The following is a 13,735-nucleotide window of genomic DNA, read 5'->3' on the forward strand; positions in this document are numbered from 1 at the left end:
TTCTATGACTGAACAATCAAATAGTACCACTATCTACAGCATCATCGCGGCAAAGACACCGGCCGCAAGAGCAGCAGCACCTCCACCAAGCTTGGTAGCAGCACCAGTGTACTCAGCTGGGTCGCTGCTAGTGGGGCTGGGCATGGCCATGGTGCCATTGGGAGAAGTACCGTTGCCACCGACCATCTCAAAGTTCGCGCAAGTAATCCTCGTAGTGTTGCCAGTGTGCAAGACAAACGCCAATCCACCGAAGAATCCAGCACTGCCCTGCTCAACACTGAGGTACGGGTCGACAAAGCTAGTAGTGAAACTTCCTTCCGTCATGATCTTGCCGCCGTGCTTTCCAGCCAAGTCACCAACCTGGCACGTCTCAGGCTGCGCGGAGTCGCACATGACGAGCTCGCCACGGTTTGTAGGGTCCAAGTGGCCCATAGTTGCTGTGCAGTTTCCGTCGGAGGGGACGGGCATGGCGTGGATGTGCCAGGCGAATGGGCCGAATTGCGCTTGGTCGGGTAGGTTGGTCAGGTCGACGGTGAAGTTGACACCACCTGCACCACCCACAGCTTGGATGGAACCGGAGATGGTGCTGCCCACGAAGGGGTTGTATTGCACCTCTGGCATGGTGGCGCGGTAGGTGGCTGAGGGCTGGTTGGAAGACGCGGTTGCAGTACCCTCGAGACCACCAGTCTCACCTGGGAGGTAGCCAGGCGCAGGCGGAAGGGGAGAGACGATGGCTCCCTGGATTGTGTCGACGCCAGTGAATGGAGTGGCGGTTGGAGTGGCGGGAATGACACCAGACTTTGCGGTCGCGAGGACGACCGGCGCAGGAGCACCCTCTTGGACCTGCTCCTGGGCGTATGCCAGAGCGCCAAAGGCGAGAAGGGAGAAAGACTTGGACAGCATCTTGTAGTTTGGCGATTGGTGTCTGAGGAGCGAAGGTGTTGAAGATGCAGGTGCTTGACTGCAGGTGACAGAGACTACCCTTTCGTCTCTTATACCAATTCAATGATCAACACACGCCTCGTCAGGCATGCAAACAATACATTAGCTCTCCTCCCAATAGACGCCCCTGAGCTTGTCACCAAGGTGACATCAGTAACTGTCATATCCTTCGCTTCCTCCACCAACAACACCCATCCCATGGACGCCTCCAGCCGAGCTAACACGGCTCATTCCTCCGCCGCAACAACAGAGCCAGCATGCCCTCGCGTGCGCATTCCAGCCGCCTCGATGCATTCAACAAGCTCCATTTGTGCTGTGCCAACGGATAAATCGTGCCGTTAGCTGCTCGTCGCTTGCCTCGCGGCAATACGCAGCTATTGCCGGTCATGAGATTGGCGAAAGCTTGAAACGCAGCGGAGTCTGCAGCGAAACCTTGCAAACAAGCCTTTTACAGGCCAGCAAACGTTCGGATATCCGCCCGGTCCGCATTAGCGCTGTCTGGGGTGCATTGCAGGACCGTGCCTGACATCAGCATGTGGAGAGGCTGGCAGAGATGGTCGTCTTGGTCCGAGATGGCGGGTCGTCGAGCGTGATGTCAAGACTCGATGGATGCGGGGTGCTAAGCGAAATATGACAACGCCGCGCGCTAGGATTCAATACTGTTACTCCGCGGTGGCTAGAATTGAGGTGACGCGTAGATGTAGAAGAAAGGGCAATTAGACGTTTTGGCGAGACGAGGTGTGCCTGCTTCCTTGGTTTGTTGGCCGTGTCGCAGCAGCATGTCAGGGGCGTATGGCTTGCGACTCAGCATGAAGAAGGGACGCGACGGGTACCTTACTTCGAGTGTACACCGTGTTTTGAGGAGAAATACAAGCTGTCGGTGGCTTGTTCGATGGTATCCGGCTGATTGGACACGACACTTCTGAAATAACGCGATCGCGCCTTCCTGGAGATTCATTAACGATAACCTGTAACCTCATCATTCTAGGAGCAGAACGCAGCAATACTTCAGACTAAGTATACTGCAAGCAATCCGAAACTGGTTACGAAAGTTAGTGATGAATAGAGATGATAGTGGAGTTCGTTGGGAATGCGGCCCTCTGGGAGCACGATTGTCAGCTGCAATGAGCAACCATCTCAGACGCACAAAGACCCCGGAGCTCGTGAGCCAAGCTTGATGAGCTTTGTGTTCTAGGCTGCCTGTTTGGCGACGCGAGGGGTCAGAAACATCTTATAGTCGTAGTACAGATGTGTGTACATCATAACCTGCTCAAAAGGACTCTTCGCCTCATTGGTGCCTTCTAGAAGCCTTATAGCAGCGGCCAACATGAGATGCTCGATTTTTTCTATTCAAGCATAACTCAATACCCAATGCTGTAGGCTGATAAGAGGTTGGTGTAGCCAGAAAAGCAGAGCGTGATGTGATTTCCGATGCGCACACTTGCGACGATTGGAGGGATTTCAAATCGCGCGAGCTGTACAAGCCCGATCCGCGGAGCCCGGTTGGACATGTACATCTCGCGCTGATGATGCAAGATCCGAGGATCATTGGAAGAAGGATATAAAGATTGTTCAGTGTCAAGACCGACGTGGCGTTGCAACCGATGCGCGTAAAACCCACCGCGCCTTAGCGTGTCGCGGTCGCGGCTTCCCTCCTCGACACCTCTGATCCCCCACCAGGACATCATCGCCAACGCTCTGTGGAGACCTCTGTCAGAGCATCTATCAAAGTTATGCCGCTCGCAACTTTCTTGGTCTCGAAGATACCGATGTGATCCGATACGCCCTTCCACAGGAGGATTTGCGATTCCAACAGTGGCACCGCCCCCTGTCGCGAGCCTTCATCGCCGGGTGGAGCTATGACCACCATAACGGGGTCCTGCGAGTACGAACAATCCCAAGTATCGTGAGCATTCGCTGTTGCGCTCCGTATACAGCTTAAAGGTGTATCTCATTTGCTCTGCCAAGGATTCCTGAAAGCGAGTCTCTTCGTACCGGAAGATCAGTCCACCTGGGCACCATTGGCGGAGCAATCCGCCGCAGGCCCAGCAAGCATTACATCTCGATTGAAGGCCACCGACCAATCCAGAAAGGTAGAGGCATTGAAGCACGCAATCTGCATCCAATGCAGTATACATGCTTCGTGAGCATCGTAGTAACAAGTGGGGTTGCACATTATGACGGCGGGGTTGAGCAGGTATGAGGTAAGACGCTCGTCAGGGAACAACATGCGACGCCTCAAAGGCTTGCAGCTCGAATAACACCTATTCACTGTTTGGACTGCTTGATACAACAGAAGAAACGGCGTTCTCATCATTTTTAACAACATGTCCGACTACAGCGATTATTGTTGCAAAAGGCGAACGATTCAGCAACTTCCAGTCCCCGCTCGGAAGGGTCACAATGCCATACTCAACTCCAACTACTTAGACGATATTGTCGACGCGATTGGTACGTGGAGCTGCCAGCGCATCCTCATAGTGCACTCGAAGGCGCTTCACGAGAACACGGATATTGTCGAGAAGCTGAAAGAAAAACTGGGCTCGTTTGTTGTAGGGACAAAGTCGGGGGTCGGCGCTCACTCTCCATACGAAGACGTACTGGAGATCGCGAGACTATTCCACGAAAAGAACGCGGATTGTCTGATCAGTATAGGAAGTAGCAGCTACTCGGATGCAAGCAAGATCGCTCGCTTGATGCACGCGAATCTCGCTCCAGATAACCTCACGGTAGAGGCCATGGAATCCTTGGTAGACCAAGAGAAGGGAAGTGCAGTTGATCTGAAGGACCCAACGACAAAACTCATCCTCGTACCGACGAGTCTATCCGCAAGCGAGTGGAACAACAACTCATCTGCAACGAACCCCAAAACAAAAAAGAAGCAGCATTTCGCAAGTGAGCATGCAGCACCAGACCTCATCCTCCTGGATCCTGAAGTAGCGTCCACATCGCCTCGGAAGTTGTGGCTGTCGAGCGGGATGCGCGCTATAGATCATTGCGTCGAAACGGTATGTACTGCCCTCGGAGTTTCGCAAGGTAGAGACTGTATTGACACTGTGTCATCAACAGATGCTCAACGCCAAGTGCACCCGAGAGGTTTTTCACCATATGGAAGATGCGCTTGCAGTCCTATTGAAAGGGCTGAGAAACTACAAAAACGGCGAAAGCGACAGCAACCGATCCGAGCTGCTCGATGGAGTCGGAAATTGCCAGATAGGTTCTAGGAACGCGATGATGGGTCTCATACTGTGGAGCGTTCCGATGGGGCTTTCGCACGCCATTGGACATCAGCTGGGAAGTGTGTGCGGCGTTATGCACGGCGTCACGTCTTGTGTCATGCTCGCCCCTGTTCTACGGTACAATGCCTCGAAGTCGGAGAAGCAGAGAGAGGTACAGCAACGCGTGCTGGGAATCTGGAACAAGGTCCTTGAAAGCGACGAGCCAAGCCTTGCGGATGCGGTGGCCAACTTTGTGAGAAGCCTTGGGTTGCCGAGTACGCTGAACGAAGTAGGTGTTACGGAGCAAAAGGAAATTGAGAAAGTAGCGGAGCGCACCATGACCGACGTGTTCGGAGCGATGGAAGGTATGGGCGAGAAGGAGGATGTGCTGGCTATCTTGGCTTCAGCAAATGCCCAAGGTACCGAGGATGGAGGACTGGAAGGAGGCGCACCGATGTAGAACACGCTCTAGGTAGAACAAACGTAACACTCGCTTATATCAGCTGCGCTCTCGACTTGCCCTTGGGGAAATAATGCAACCGCAGGTCACCCATCGGAAGCTTCTCAGACTTTGCTACATCTTCCATAATGACAGTCGCCAGCTCAGCAGGAAGCTGGCCACCGCCCCATCGCCTCATAGTCCTCCAAATCTCGTATATCCTGCTACTTTCGTGCAGAAACTTTGTGGATCGACGGAACCAGCCAGCGGTCATGTGCTGAGCCACAGTGTACGAGCGGGCAAATCCCCACCTCTCCCAATCTTGCAGATCTTGCGCGGCCCATATGGGGAGTAGATCACTGGCCCTTGACAACGCTAGCGTTACCGGTGCCGTAGCTTTGTCCCAAGCAATGAGTTTGGGGGTTGATGATGAAGATGTGCGCGGTTGGGTAGAATGCGAGGATGGTGGATCCCACTGATCCACACAGATCGTCAACAGCGCATCATCCAGGATCCAATACAGACTCTCGCGTTGACTGTGTAGGAACCGCTCCAGTCCGACGTCCTTGTGTCGCAGAATGTTGACGCCCCAATACACCAGTGAGCATGCCGCCTCTGCCCACGATGCTGGCGCGACGTCCACCAGCTTGTGCACGGTCGCGGCAAATTCGCGGGTACGATGGAAGAGCATTTGGTATAATTGCGGGATAACAGTTAGACCATGAAGATCGGCTAGGGTACTGATGTTCATGGACCGGATGGCAAGGTCCATGGTGTAGGTGGGGTGGTGAGACCCGCGGTCCCAAGGTCGCAGAGTAGGGACGCGGAATTGTCCATCTTGCGGCAAGGGATCAGAGCCTAGACGTAGCGGAACCTTGGATTCGGGAGGTAGATTTAGCGCAGGCATCATGGTGACCATCACAGCTACAAGGCAGGCCAGAATGATGTAGGAGCGATGATTGTGGATGCTGTTGGTTGCGGCCTTACACCAAGTGAGCTGAGCTGAGCTGAGCTGAGGTTGTCTTGTTGGGAAGCGGGGTACACAGTCCCTTCCAGCTAAGGGAGTGCAAGGAAACCTATGGGATAACGATCCAGAAAGCGTGCCTGTGTGTGAAAGGGTCCCTCACGTGGAAGGGCGGCTCCTGCCCATTCGGCACGCTAGCGCCCTCCGACGCCGGACAGCCGGCAGCTCTGGACGCGTACGCCTCAACACACATAGACCCTTCTTCATACAGCCCTTCGAAAATCGCGTGTTGTTCGATCATCCGCGCCATTCATGAAATCGCGAGGCCCTTCTCAACAGAGTCAAAAGGTTCAATCGCGCATTCTTGCCCGTATACCCATGTCGTATGCTCCGATCTAGCCCGTTATGGGCGTCGATCTAGCCCGTGATGACAATGGTAAACCATGCGAAGCACCCGTTCCGAATGTCGAGAGAAGAATGCGGTGGACAACGGAGCTTCAGAGCATCTCAATGGATGTATCCAGCGGGGTAAAGTATGACCATGTAATGCGAACCCTCATTCTGGGCTCAATACATCGAATATATCTCATCATGATCAAGACGTAGTCTCTGGCACCATGTCCCCTTCATGCAATCATCAATGCTTCCTACTCGATTTGAGAGCTCATCCGTCAGTATAAGAAGGCGACTTCCCCATTCCAACATAGCAACAACCAACATCTTTACATCGTCAAGATTCAGAGTTTCTTCTCTGACAACCTTTTCTCATCCTTCACTCTGACCTAAGGGTCAAGCAACATACAAGATGACGAAGTCCTCTTCCATCATCACCATCTTCTTCTTCTTCTTCTCCGGTGCGGTCTTCGCCGCTGTCGTCCCTCCTTTCGTCACCTCTGCCGCATCCGCCATCTTTGCCACACCTGCCCCCCGTTCCGAACCCCTCTGTGCGCCTCTCGGTGACAGCACTGCCCCGGAGCCATCCTCCAACGCTCTCTCGGCTTTCACAGATGACGAGAAGTACGACGAGTTGGCCTTGACGGCCCCAATTCCTGCCGGCTACACTGCCACCATGAAGAACGCAAACTGTGCCTTCTCGTCCAACAGGTACATGCTGTACGTTCAACTGGACTCATACAGCCCGGAGGCTTGCGCCGAACTCTGCAACAACCATGAAGGCTGCGACTCCTGTAAGTTGTACTCTTTGGCATGATGTTATTATATAGCGAAGCTAATCATCTTCCTCTATGTAGTCAACATCTACATCCAGCGCAGCCCGTCACAGATTCCCGGACCTGCTTGCCCCAATCCTGCTCCCATTGCCGTCGCCCAATGTGCCCTCTACTCCCTGCCGGAGGATGCATCTTCTTGCACAAACTTCGGTCAGCACATTGGCCCCGCCGATGCCAACGGTGAGGCCTTCAAAACTGCTATGCGCAGCTCCAACGGTACGTTCTTCGCCTATACATCTACGTACCAGCTCAAAACTAATCAGTGTACGCAGCATACAACAAGATCGCCGTCAAGCAAGTCACCGTGACTGTCACCACTACCCACCACATGCACACGACCTTCACAAGGCTTGTCTCACGGAGTGATATTTCACGGAGGGATATCGCCACTACTATTGACAATGGTGATCGAACAATCAACATGACTACTACTGTCACACACACTCGTTCTGCAAAGTCCAAGTCTGTGGCTGCTGGAACCCCGGCTGGTGTTGTCACTGTCACTCGGTCGGCAAATCCTGCGTCTTACGTTGGTACGGTCACTGTTACCCGTTCGGCAAACCCGACTGCACATGCTGGCACTACAACCGTTACTCGGACCAGGTCAACTCCCACTGCTCACGCCGGCACTGTCACTGTGACCAGGTCCCAGAGCGCAGGCGCAACGCCCTCCCAGTTCCAGTCTGTCATCTACACAACCGTCACATCCTACTACGACAAGCGCGCCGAGCCGTATACTGCGCCTGCTGATTACGTTACCGTCACTGTGGAAGGAGAGCCTACATACGTTGACACTACGACCACGACCATCATTAACGCGTCTGGCGTAGTGACGGTAACTACCACTATCCCCAACACCCTGCCCGCAGAGACCACGACCATCACCATTGATGACGCTGAGACACCTACCTACGCTGGAAAGCGTAGCCTGGGCCCTGCTGTCACGGCTGAGCCAATGCTCACCATCACGATTGACGAGAACTACGTGTACACTGGTCCTACGGATGTGCCTATGAAGACCTACACTATCTACCCAGACCACTAGAGTGAGTAGTAGGGGTGCATCTGACTTTCTTGTGCTTTGGAAATTCGCTGGACTTAGCACGGAGTCTGGCGTTAACAAGAGAATTGGATTTGATTGTGCGGGCTGATGGTGTCTTGACTGCTTGCGCTGTAGACATAACTAGCTAATGATAACAACCCGTAAAACAACTTTGTGACTTTCCAGTGATGCATGTTAACACCCCTTCTCACTCCCCAGCACAATCATCGCAAAACCACTCTCCCTCCGGAACTGTCTTCGACGTCATCCCGATGCAGTCAAAGTGGAACCACTCGCCCGCGCAATCCTCCCCATCACACCCCACCATCCGACCAGTCTCACGCCGACATCCTCGGATACAGTAGTGGCTTGACTCCGGCTCCGGCTCATTGTCGCCGCCATCCTCGAAACCCTCCTCAGAAGCAGAGGCGGAACCATCCTCGTCGTCGGCAACCAGGATTGGTGTGTCACCGCTGGCACCAACAGCAGGAAGCCCGGCGACTACATCGTCACCAGCCTCCTCAACCTCCTCACTCTCTGCGTCGTTGTCGGCGCCAGGCTCCTCAGCGAGCAGCTGCTCGACGACCGCAAGGGGAACGTCGGCGGCAAACGCCACAAGCTCAGCCATCTTGCGCCTCTTGCGCGGCATGTCGTCGTCAGAGTCATCTGACTTGCGCTTGTTGGAGGGAGGCGCGCAGGACGGACAAGACCAATGCGCAGGGCGATCTTCCAGCCCTACACAGCTGAGATGGTAGTACCGGGGGCGGCACCGGCGGTTGACGCACCCAATTATGGGTGTGAGGTAGGTGTTTGGTGTGTTGCAGGTGCAGATGCCGGGAATTGGAGGAGAAGCGCCAGCGCTTCCAGAAGTGGCTTGTTCGGTGATGGTAGAAGTCATGATGGCTGTTGTGAGGAGAGATTTGAAGATTGTATAAAGAAGTGGCTTGGAATTGGTACTGGTAAGAGGAGATGGGAGTAGAGGTTGCTGGGAGAAAGTAGGAGAGGTCAGAACCGCTTTATATAAGGAAGCCCAGGGCTGTACTGCAATGCTGGTTTATTGTATCCGTGATAACAATAGCTAGGTGAGAATTCTGCGACGATAATAGCACGGCAGTGAGGGCGAAGTGAAGGCGGAATTCTTGGCACGGATGTGAGAGACGGAATTGCGAACTAGATGTAACGAACAATAGGCAGAGCGTTTGCAATGGTCACAAACAATCCTTCCTGCGCTCTCACAATACATATCATCCTACTCTCCGTGACCAACGATCTGCCTCCTCCCATGTACACCCTCCCACTGCTCCCAAAGCCCCTTCCAAATGTCTCTCTCACTCCTGCCTAGACCGGCGAACATAGCGTCTAGTCCATCCCTGTGCAAGCTCGCCGTGCCGATAACTTCCCAGATGCCTGGCATCAACTTCTCCCTCACCTCCTGATCTAATCGTCCGTTGAGCTGGAAGCGGCAGAACGATGCGAGGAGAGGGTACAGGAATTTGCTAGCCTTGTCGCGGGCTGCCTTGATGGGGTCATTGAGGTCTTTGGAGTTACGTGACTGATGATGCTGGTGTGCCTTTGTGATAGAAGATTGCGGTGGGTTGCACAGAGTCGAGAGAAGACGCGTAAATTGCGCTGCATTTGCGGGTGTGAGACGCACTGGCTCCGTAGCTGTGACGGTACGTAGCCACGAAGGCAGAGCGCCACTGCGACTAGCATTCGGGATGAAGAGGCAGAACAGCAGGCCTTGCAGAAGTGGTAAGAGGAGGTGGAAGCGTCCCCCTAGGCGGCCACGGTGTACGAGTAGGGTGAGGCGACTCGTATGGCAGAGCCTTGAGAAGATCTCAGGAGCATACTGAGATGACAGTACGGGGCTGCTTCGGGATGTGAGCTTTACGAGTACGCTGAAGACGCATTCGATACTGTGTTGTGAAGCAAGCGAGGGTTTATCGTTTAGAATCGTGTCAATGCAGCCGATCAGAGCGTTGAAAGAATCATAGTCGGGGCTCTCGGCAAGCAGAACGCATATCCTAGGTAGGAGTGCAAGCTGCCTCTGCTTGAGCTCGGCGTTGGACTCCAGCTGGTCGTCCACGGTCTTGATAAGATCGTCGAGGATGCGGTAGGACGCGGCAAGGTTTGGCTGTTTTTGATCAACAGTCATTGTTGGAACCAAGTCTAGCTTCTCGTGGAAGGCAAGCGGGCCGAGCGTATTGCGCAGTGTTGTATACACGTTATCTTGTATGCGAACTGGGCTACTTCTGAGGACGGTGAGCGCCAGGCTGATCAGCCACTTGACGTCTGGGTAGATCTCGTATTTGGCGATCAATGTGTATACTCGTGCGAAGTAGTCTATAACTTCGCTCGGGATGAGAACCGATGAATCGATGTATTGCTCGAGGTCAATGGCGTCCTTGAGCCATGTGCGGAGCCATGCCTGCACGCGGCCAAGCTGTTTCACTTCTTTCAAGGCGTCTATGGACAGCTCGTTGAAAGCGTCCAACGACCCTTGAAGCAGTGCAATATCCTCACTACCAAGACATTGCTTGAGCAGGTCGACATAGCGCTCGATGTGAAGCAATGAGTTTTGCTTTTGGGAAACCGACGTCGCTCGCAAGACCGAGAGCCTTGCTAGCGTGCACTTATTGGTGGCTTTTGCAATGGATAGCAGCCGTCCTGCGTAGGCGATGAAGAACTCTTTGTTTTGGGCTTGAGCCTGATTCGGAATGATATGGCCAAGGGTTCTTTGGACGAGCTCTCGCAGGAGCTGCAATGCTGCATCTGTTTCGAGATTTTGACGATGCAGCTGTTCTGCGACGTCGAATATCACGTCTGCGTCGGTAGAAACTTTGGCTGTTGCATTTGGAACATATTGGAGATGTGCCATGACGCTTAAGGGTACTACTGTGTCGCTCTGTCCGAGGTCGAGGAGTTCGGTCGTGCGGTCCAGTATGGCTTGTCTTTGCTCGCGGGACAAAGCCGAAGGTTGAATATGAAGTATTGCTTCGCCGACCACAGCAGGCATCTTGTTTCCGGCTCCCTGACCGAGAGCCTCCACAAGAGCTGCACAGTATGCGTCTTGTATGACGGAGTTTCCATGCTCGAGGATGGACTGAGAAAGTGATTGACAGATGAGATCCCTGGTAACGCCATCGAATTGAGGTAGCTTCGATAGTAAGGCATGCAAAGATTGGCGGCATGTATCCTTATCTGCGTGCTCGAGGAGACTGATAGAGTATGCGCAGAAAACTTGGATCATCTTCTGCTGTGCGTCGGGTTCTAGCTGGTCGGAAGTCAGTGAGCTGATCGCCTTGCCTAAACCACTGCGAATAATATCCTCCGAACCGGACAGGGTCTGAAGACGATCACAAGTGTTAAGCCAGAACAATGTTGCAGCAGCTCTTGCAGATGCATCTGCGCCTTCGCCGGCGTCTCGGCGCCCTGCTGACTTGACTTTCAGAGCTTGTTCGAGCAGCGGGTAGAGTAGCTCATGTTGCAGCGGGGATGATGCGTGAAGCTCGATGGGCCACAACTTCTCTAGTAGCTGGCACAGTGTGAACCAGGAGAGGTGGGCCTTGGTGTAACGGCTGTAATTGAGTTCCTGAACCCATGTCTTGTATGTGAGGAACAAAGCATGAAGCTCAGATTTAAGTGCTTCGATCGTGTTCTCGGACTGGATTGATTGGAGAAGAGCCGGCAGCAGGACAGCACTGCTTGCTGCATTCTTGTAAGCGGCGAGTTTCCTAACCTTGACGTTCTCTTCGGCGGAGGTCTCGATTGCCACAGCAAGCTGCGCCAGGCGCTCCGCATGCTCCTGAATCAGTGTTGTTATCTGGTTCTGGGTCAAGGATGGTTCGAGAGACTCCGCTAGAGCATTGTGCAGGGCGCGATCTTCCCAAATGATTTCCTGTCCGTCCTTGAGAGAATTGCGCTTGCCGTGCCTGTAGCTCTTGACCAACTGCTCATCCCATCTCCGGATGAAGCCGAGTAGATTCCTGTGGCGCACAAACGCCAGCATCAGTGGGTTGATGATCCTCTCCAGAATTTCAGCGCGACCTAAAGGAGCACCAGCCTCGTTGTTGGATGCAGTATGTCGCTTTTCTTTAGAGGCAATGGCTGTCTGCTTGTCGGTAAAGCCTGTGCCCTCCAACTCTGAAGCCGTTATCTTCTCGAACAAGAACTCAGTAAGGTCAGTCTGACGCTCTTGCGTGACTTTGGCTCCCAACTTCGACTCCACAAAGACCGATGAGTCGAGCTGAATCAGAGATGCGATGAGGGACCAATGCACCTGCTTCTCCTGGCGTTCGGGGTACTTCACACCACAGTGATACCAGAAGATCTTTTTGACAAGGTCTGCAGAAAGGCTTACTTCATGCGCTTGCAGAACGTGGATAGCACCGCTAAGCGCAGTAACGGCCGTCGGCCGTGTGATAAACTTCGGAGGTGTTGTTAGCGAGCACCCAGCACACTCAGCAAGCGCTGAAAAGACAGCTTGTATCCAAGGCTTCTCCATCGCCCTGCTCCTGGGCGTCCGTGATGGAGAGGCGCGGATTGCTAGATCGAGCACATGAGGGACTGTGTTGAAAAGAGATGCGAGCTCTGTGGGTAGCGCGTCGCCACCATCTTCAATCTGCGCAGCCTGGAGGAGCTTTGCGCGGAGCGGTTCCAGGTTACTTGCAAGGACTGTGGTATCTCGGGCGTTCGGACCAACATCGTTAGAGCCTGTAGCGACACTGACATCTGCAAAGAAAGCTGCTCTTGAAGGTGCGAGCAGGTGTCTCGCCAGAAGCTTGTCGAGCGCTGCGATTGCGCGATCAAGGGTTCTCTGAGAGCCTCTTGTTGTACCATCGCTACGCATCGTTTTGAGAAGTTCCAGCAATGTCAAGATAGGTACAAGGCACTCGGTGTTGAACTCCTCGGCGGATGCCCCAGTCTCGTCTTTGACCTCAGCGGTCCGCAGGTCCCACATGTCGAGCGCAAGCGACAGGTTCAGGTATTCGTCCAAAGAAGTATCCTCGGAAGTGGATGGAGGAGTCGCGCACAATATCCGGACAGCAGTAAGCCAGAACCTTAGGATGCGCGAGGCTTCTGCGCTGTCCGTCCTCAAAACCATCTTCATCAGCTCAGCCTGGGTAGTGTCGTCGCTCTGGTCGCTTCCGGCTAAGCGAGCGATAGAGTTGACCACAGTCCTGACCACGCCGAAAAGACGGTCCAGGTTTACAGGGCCGGCTGCTGTCGATGCTGCCGATGATGCCTCAGCGGTTCCTCGTTTGCGCTTCTTGGATGGTTTGGTTCCTTCGCGGACGGTCGCGCTCGACTCGGAGTCATCTTTCATGTGAACGTCTTCTGAAGTGGCCGTCGACTGTAGGACTGCGTCTGTGTTGAAGTTCTCAACGAGGGTTCTCTCCAAGATACTGGGGAAGGCGGCATCGCGTAGATGCGGTGCGCTTCTTGAGACGGGCAAGACATGTATCATCCAGTCGAGAAGCTGCCACGCGCTGGCATTTGTTCGCGCTGTCCGCCCGGTTTCCGTCTCGTCTTTCAACTTGTCGAGGATCCATCGCAGAACCCATTCCGCTCTTGCGCGCACAAGTCGTCGTATGATTTCTGATCTTGTGTCGTGGTCCTGTATGGTACTCCAGTCTTCGGGAAGGCCTATAATATGCGCAGCTTGGCGGATCTGTTCGTCGAGGTCGGAGAAGTCTTGGTTGATGGCTTGCAGCCGCGGTCGGGTCGACGCAGGGTCGTTCTTGGAGGCCTGCTATGTTGTCAGCTATGTATATACCTATGAGTATGAAGAAATCCTACTGGCTTGATTGGTGCCATCTTGTCACCTCGGTACCCGTTGTGATTGCAAGAACTGGGGAAGATCGCAAAGGCCTGGTATGCGGAAAAAGTTTGGGCACGGAC

The 13,735-nt window shown here is 53.8% G+C and overlaps 6 protein-coding genes across 6 annotated transcripts; 2 read left to right on the top strand and 4 right to left on the bottom strand.

The window, feature by feature from the left end:
• Positions 1-33: 33 nt before the first annotated feature.
• Positions 34-903, bottom strand: J4E83_003454 (uncharacterized protein; the record flags this gene model as incomplete). The annotated part of the gene is made up of 1 exon (XM_049330391.1): positions 34-903. One exon carries the CDS (start codon positions 901-903, stop codon positions 34-36), a length of 870 nt encoding a protein of 289 aa, XP_049190887.1.
• Positions 904-3,269: 2,366 nt separating this feature from the next.
• On the top strand, positions 3,270-4,620 carry J4E83_003455 (uncharacterized protein; the record flags this gene model as incomplete). Its single annotated transcript, XM_049330392.1, has 2 exons — positions 3,270-3,950; positions 4,012-4,620. The coding sequence occupies 2 exons, from the start codon at positions 3,270-3,272 to the stop codon at positions 4,618-4,620; spliced, it is 1,290 nt and encodes a 429-aa protein (XP_049190888.1).
• Positions 4,621-4,654: 34 nt separating this feature from the next.
• On the bottom strand, positions 4,655-5,371 carry J4E83_003456 (uncharacterized protein; the record flags this gene model as incomplete). Its single annotated transcript, XM_049330393.1, has 1 exon — positions 4,655-5,371. The coding sequence occupies one exon, from the start codon at positions 5,369-5,371 to the stop codon at positions 4,655-4,657; it is 717 nt and encodes a 238-aa protein (XP_049190889.1).
• Positions 5,372-6,632: 1,261 nt separating this feature from the next.
• J4E83_003457 (uncharacterized protein) lies at positions 6,633-7,837 on the top strand (the record flags this gene model as incomplete). Its single annotated transcript, XM_049330394.1, has 3 exons — positions 6,633-6,750; positions 6,814-7,008; positions 7,056-7,837. 3 exons carry the CDS (start codon positions 6,633-6,635, stop codon positions 7,835-7,837), a joined length of 1,095 nt encoding a protein of 364 aa, XP_049190890.1.
• A 205-nt stretch (positions 7,838-8,042) lies between these two features.
• J4E83_003458 (uncharacterized protein) lies at positions 8,043-8,732 on the bottom strand (the record flags this gene model as incomplete). The annotated part of the gene is made up of 1 exon (XM_049330395.1): positions 8,043-8,732. One exon carries the CDS (start codon positions 8,730-8,732, stop codon positions 8,043-8,045), a length of 690 nt encoding a protein of 229 aa, XP_049190891.1.
• Positions 8,733-9,083: 351 nt separating this feature from the next.
• On the bottom strand, positions 9,084-13,651 carry J4E83_003459 (uncharacterized protein; the record flags this gene model as incomplete). The annotated part of the gene is made up of 2 exons (XM_049330396.1): positions 9,084-13,583; positions 13,634-13,651. The coding sequence occupies 2 exons, from the start codon at positions 13,649-13,651 to the stop codon at positions 9,084-9,086; spliced, it is 4,518 nt and encodes a 1,505-aa protein (XP_049190892.1).
• Positions 13,652-13,735: the final 84 nt, after the last annotated feature.

The sequence above is a fragment of the Alternaria metachromatica genome (genome assembly GCF_023757995.1).
Source record: "Alternaria metachromatica strain BMP 0045 chromosome Unknown scaffold_5, whole genome shotgun sequence".
Classification (NCBI taxonomy): Eukaryota; Fungi; Ascomycota; class Dothideomycetes; order Pleosporales; family Pleosporaceae; genus Alternaria; species Alternaria metachromatica.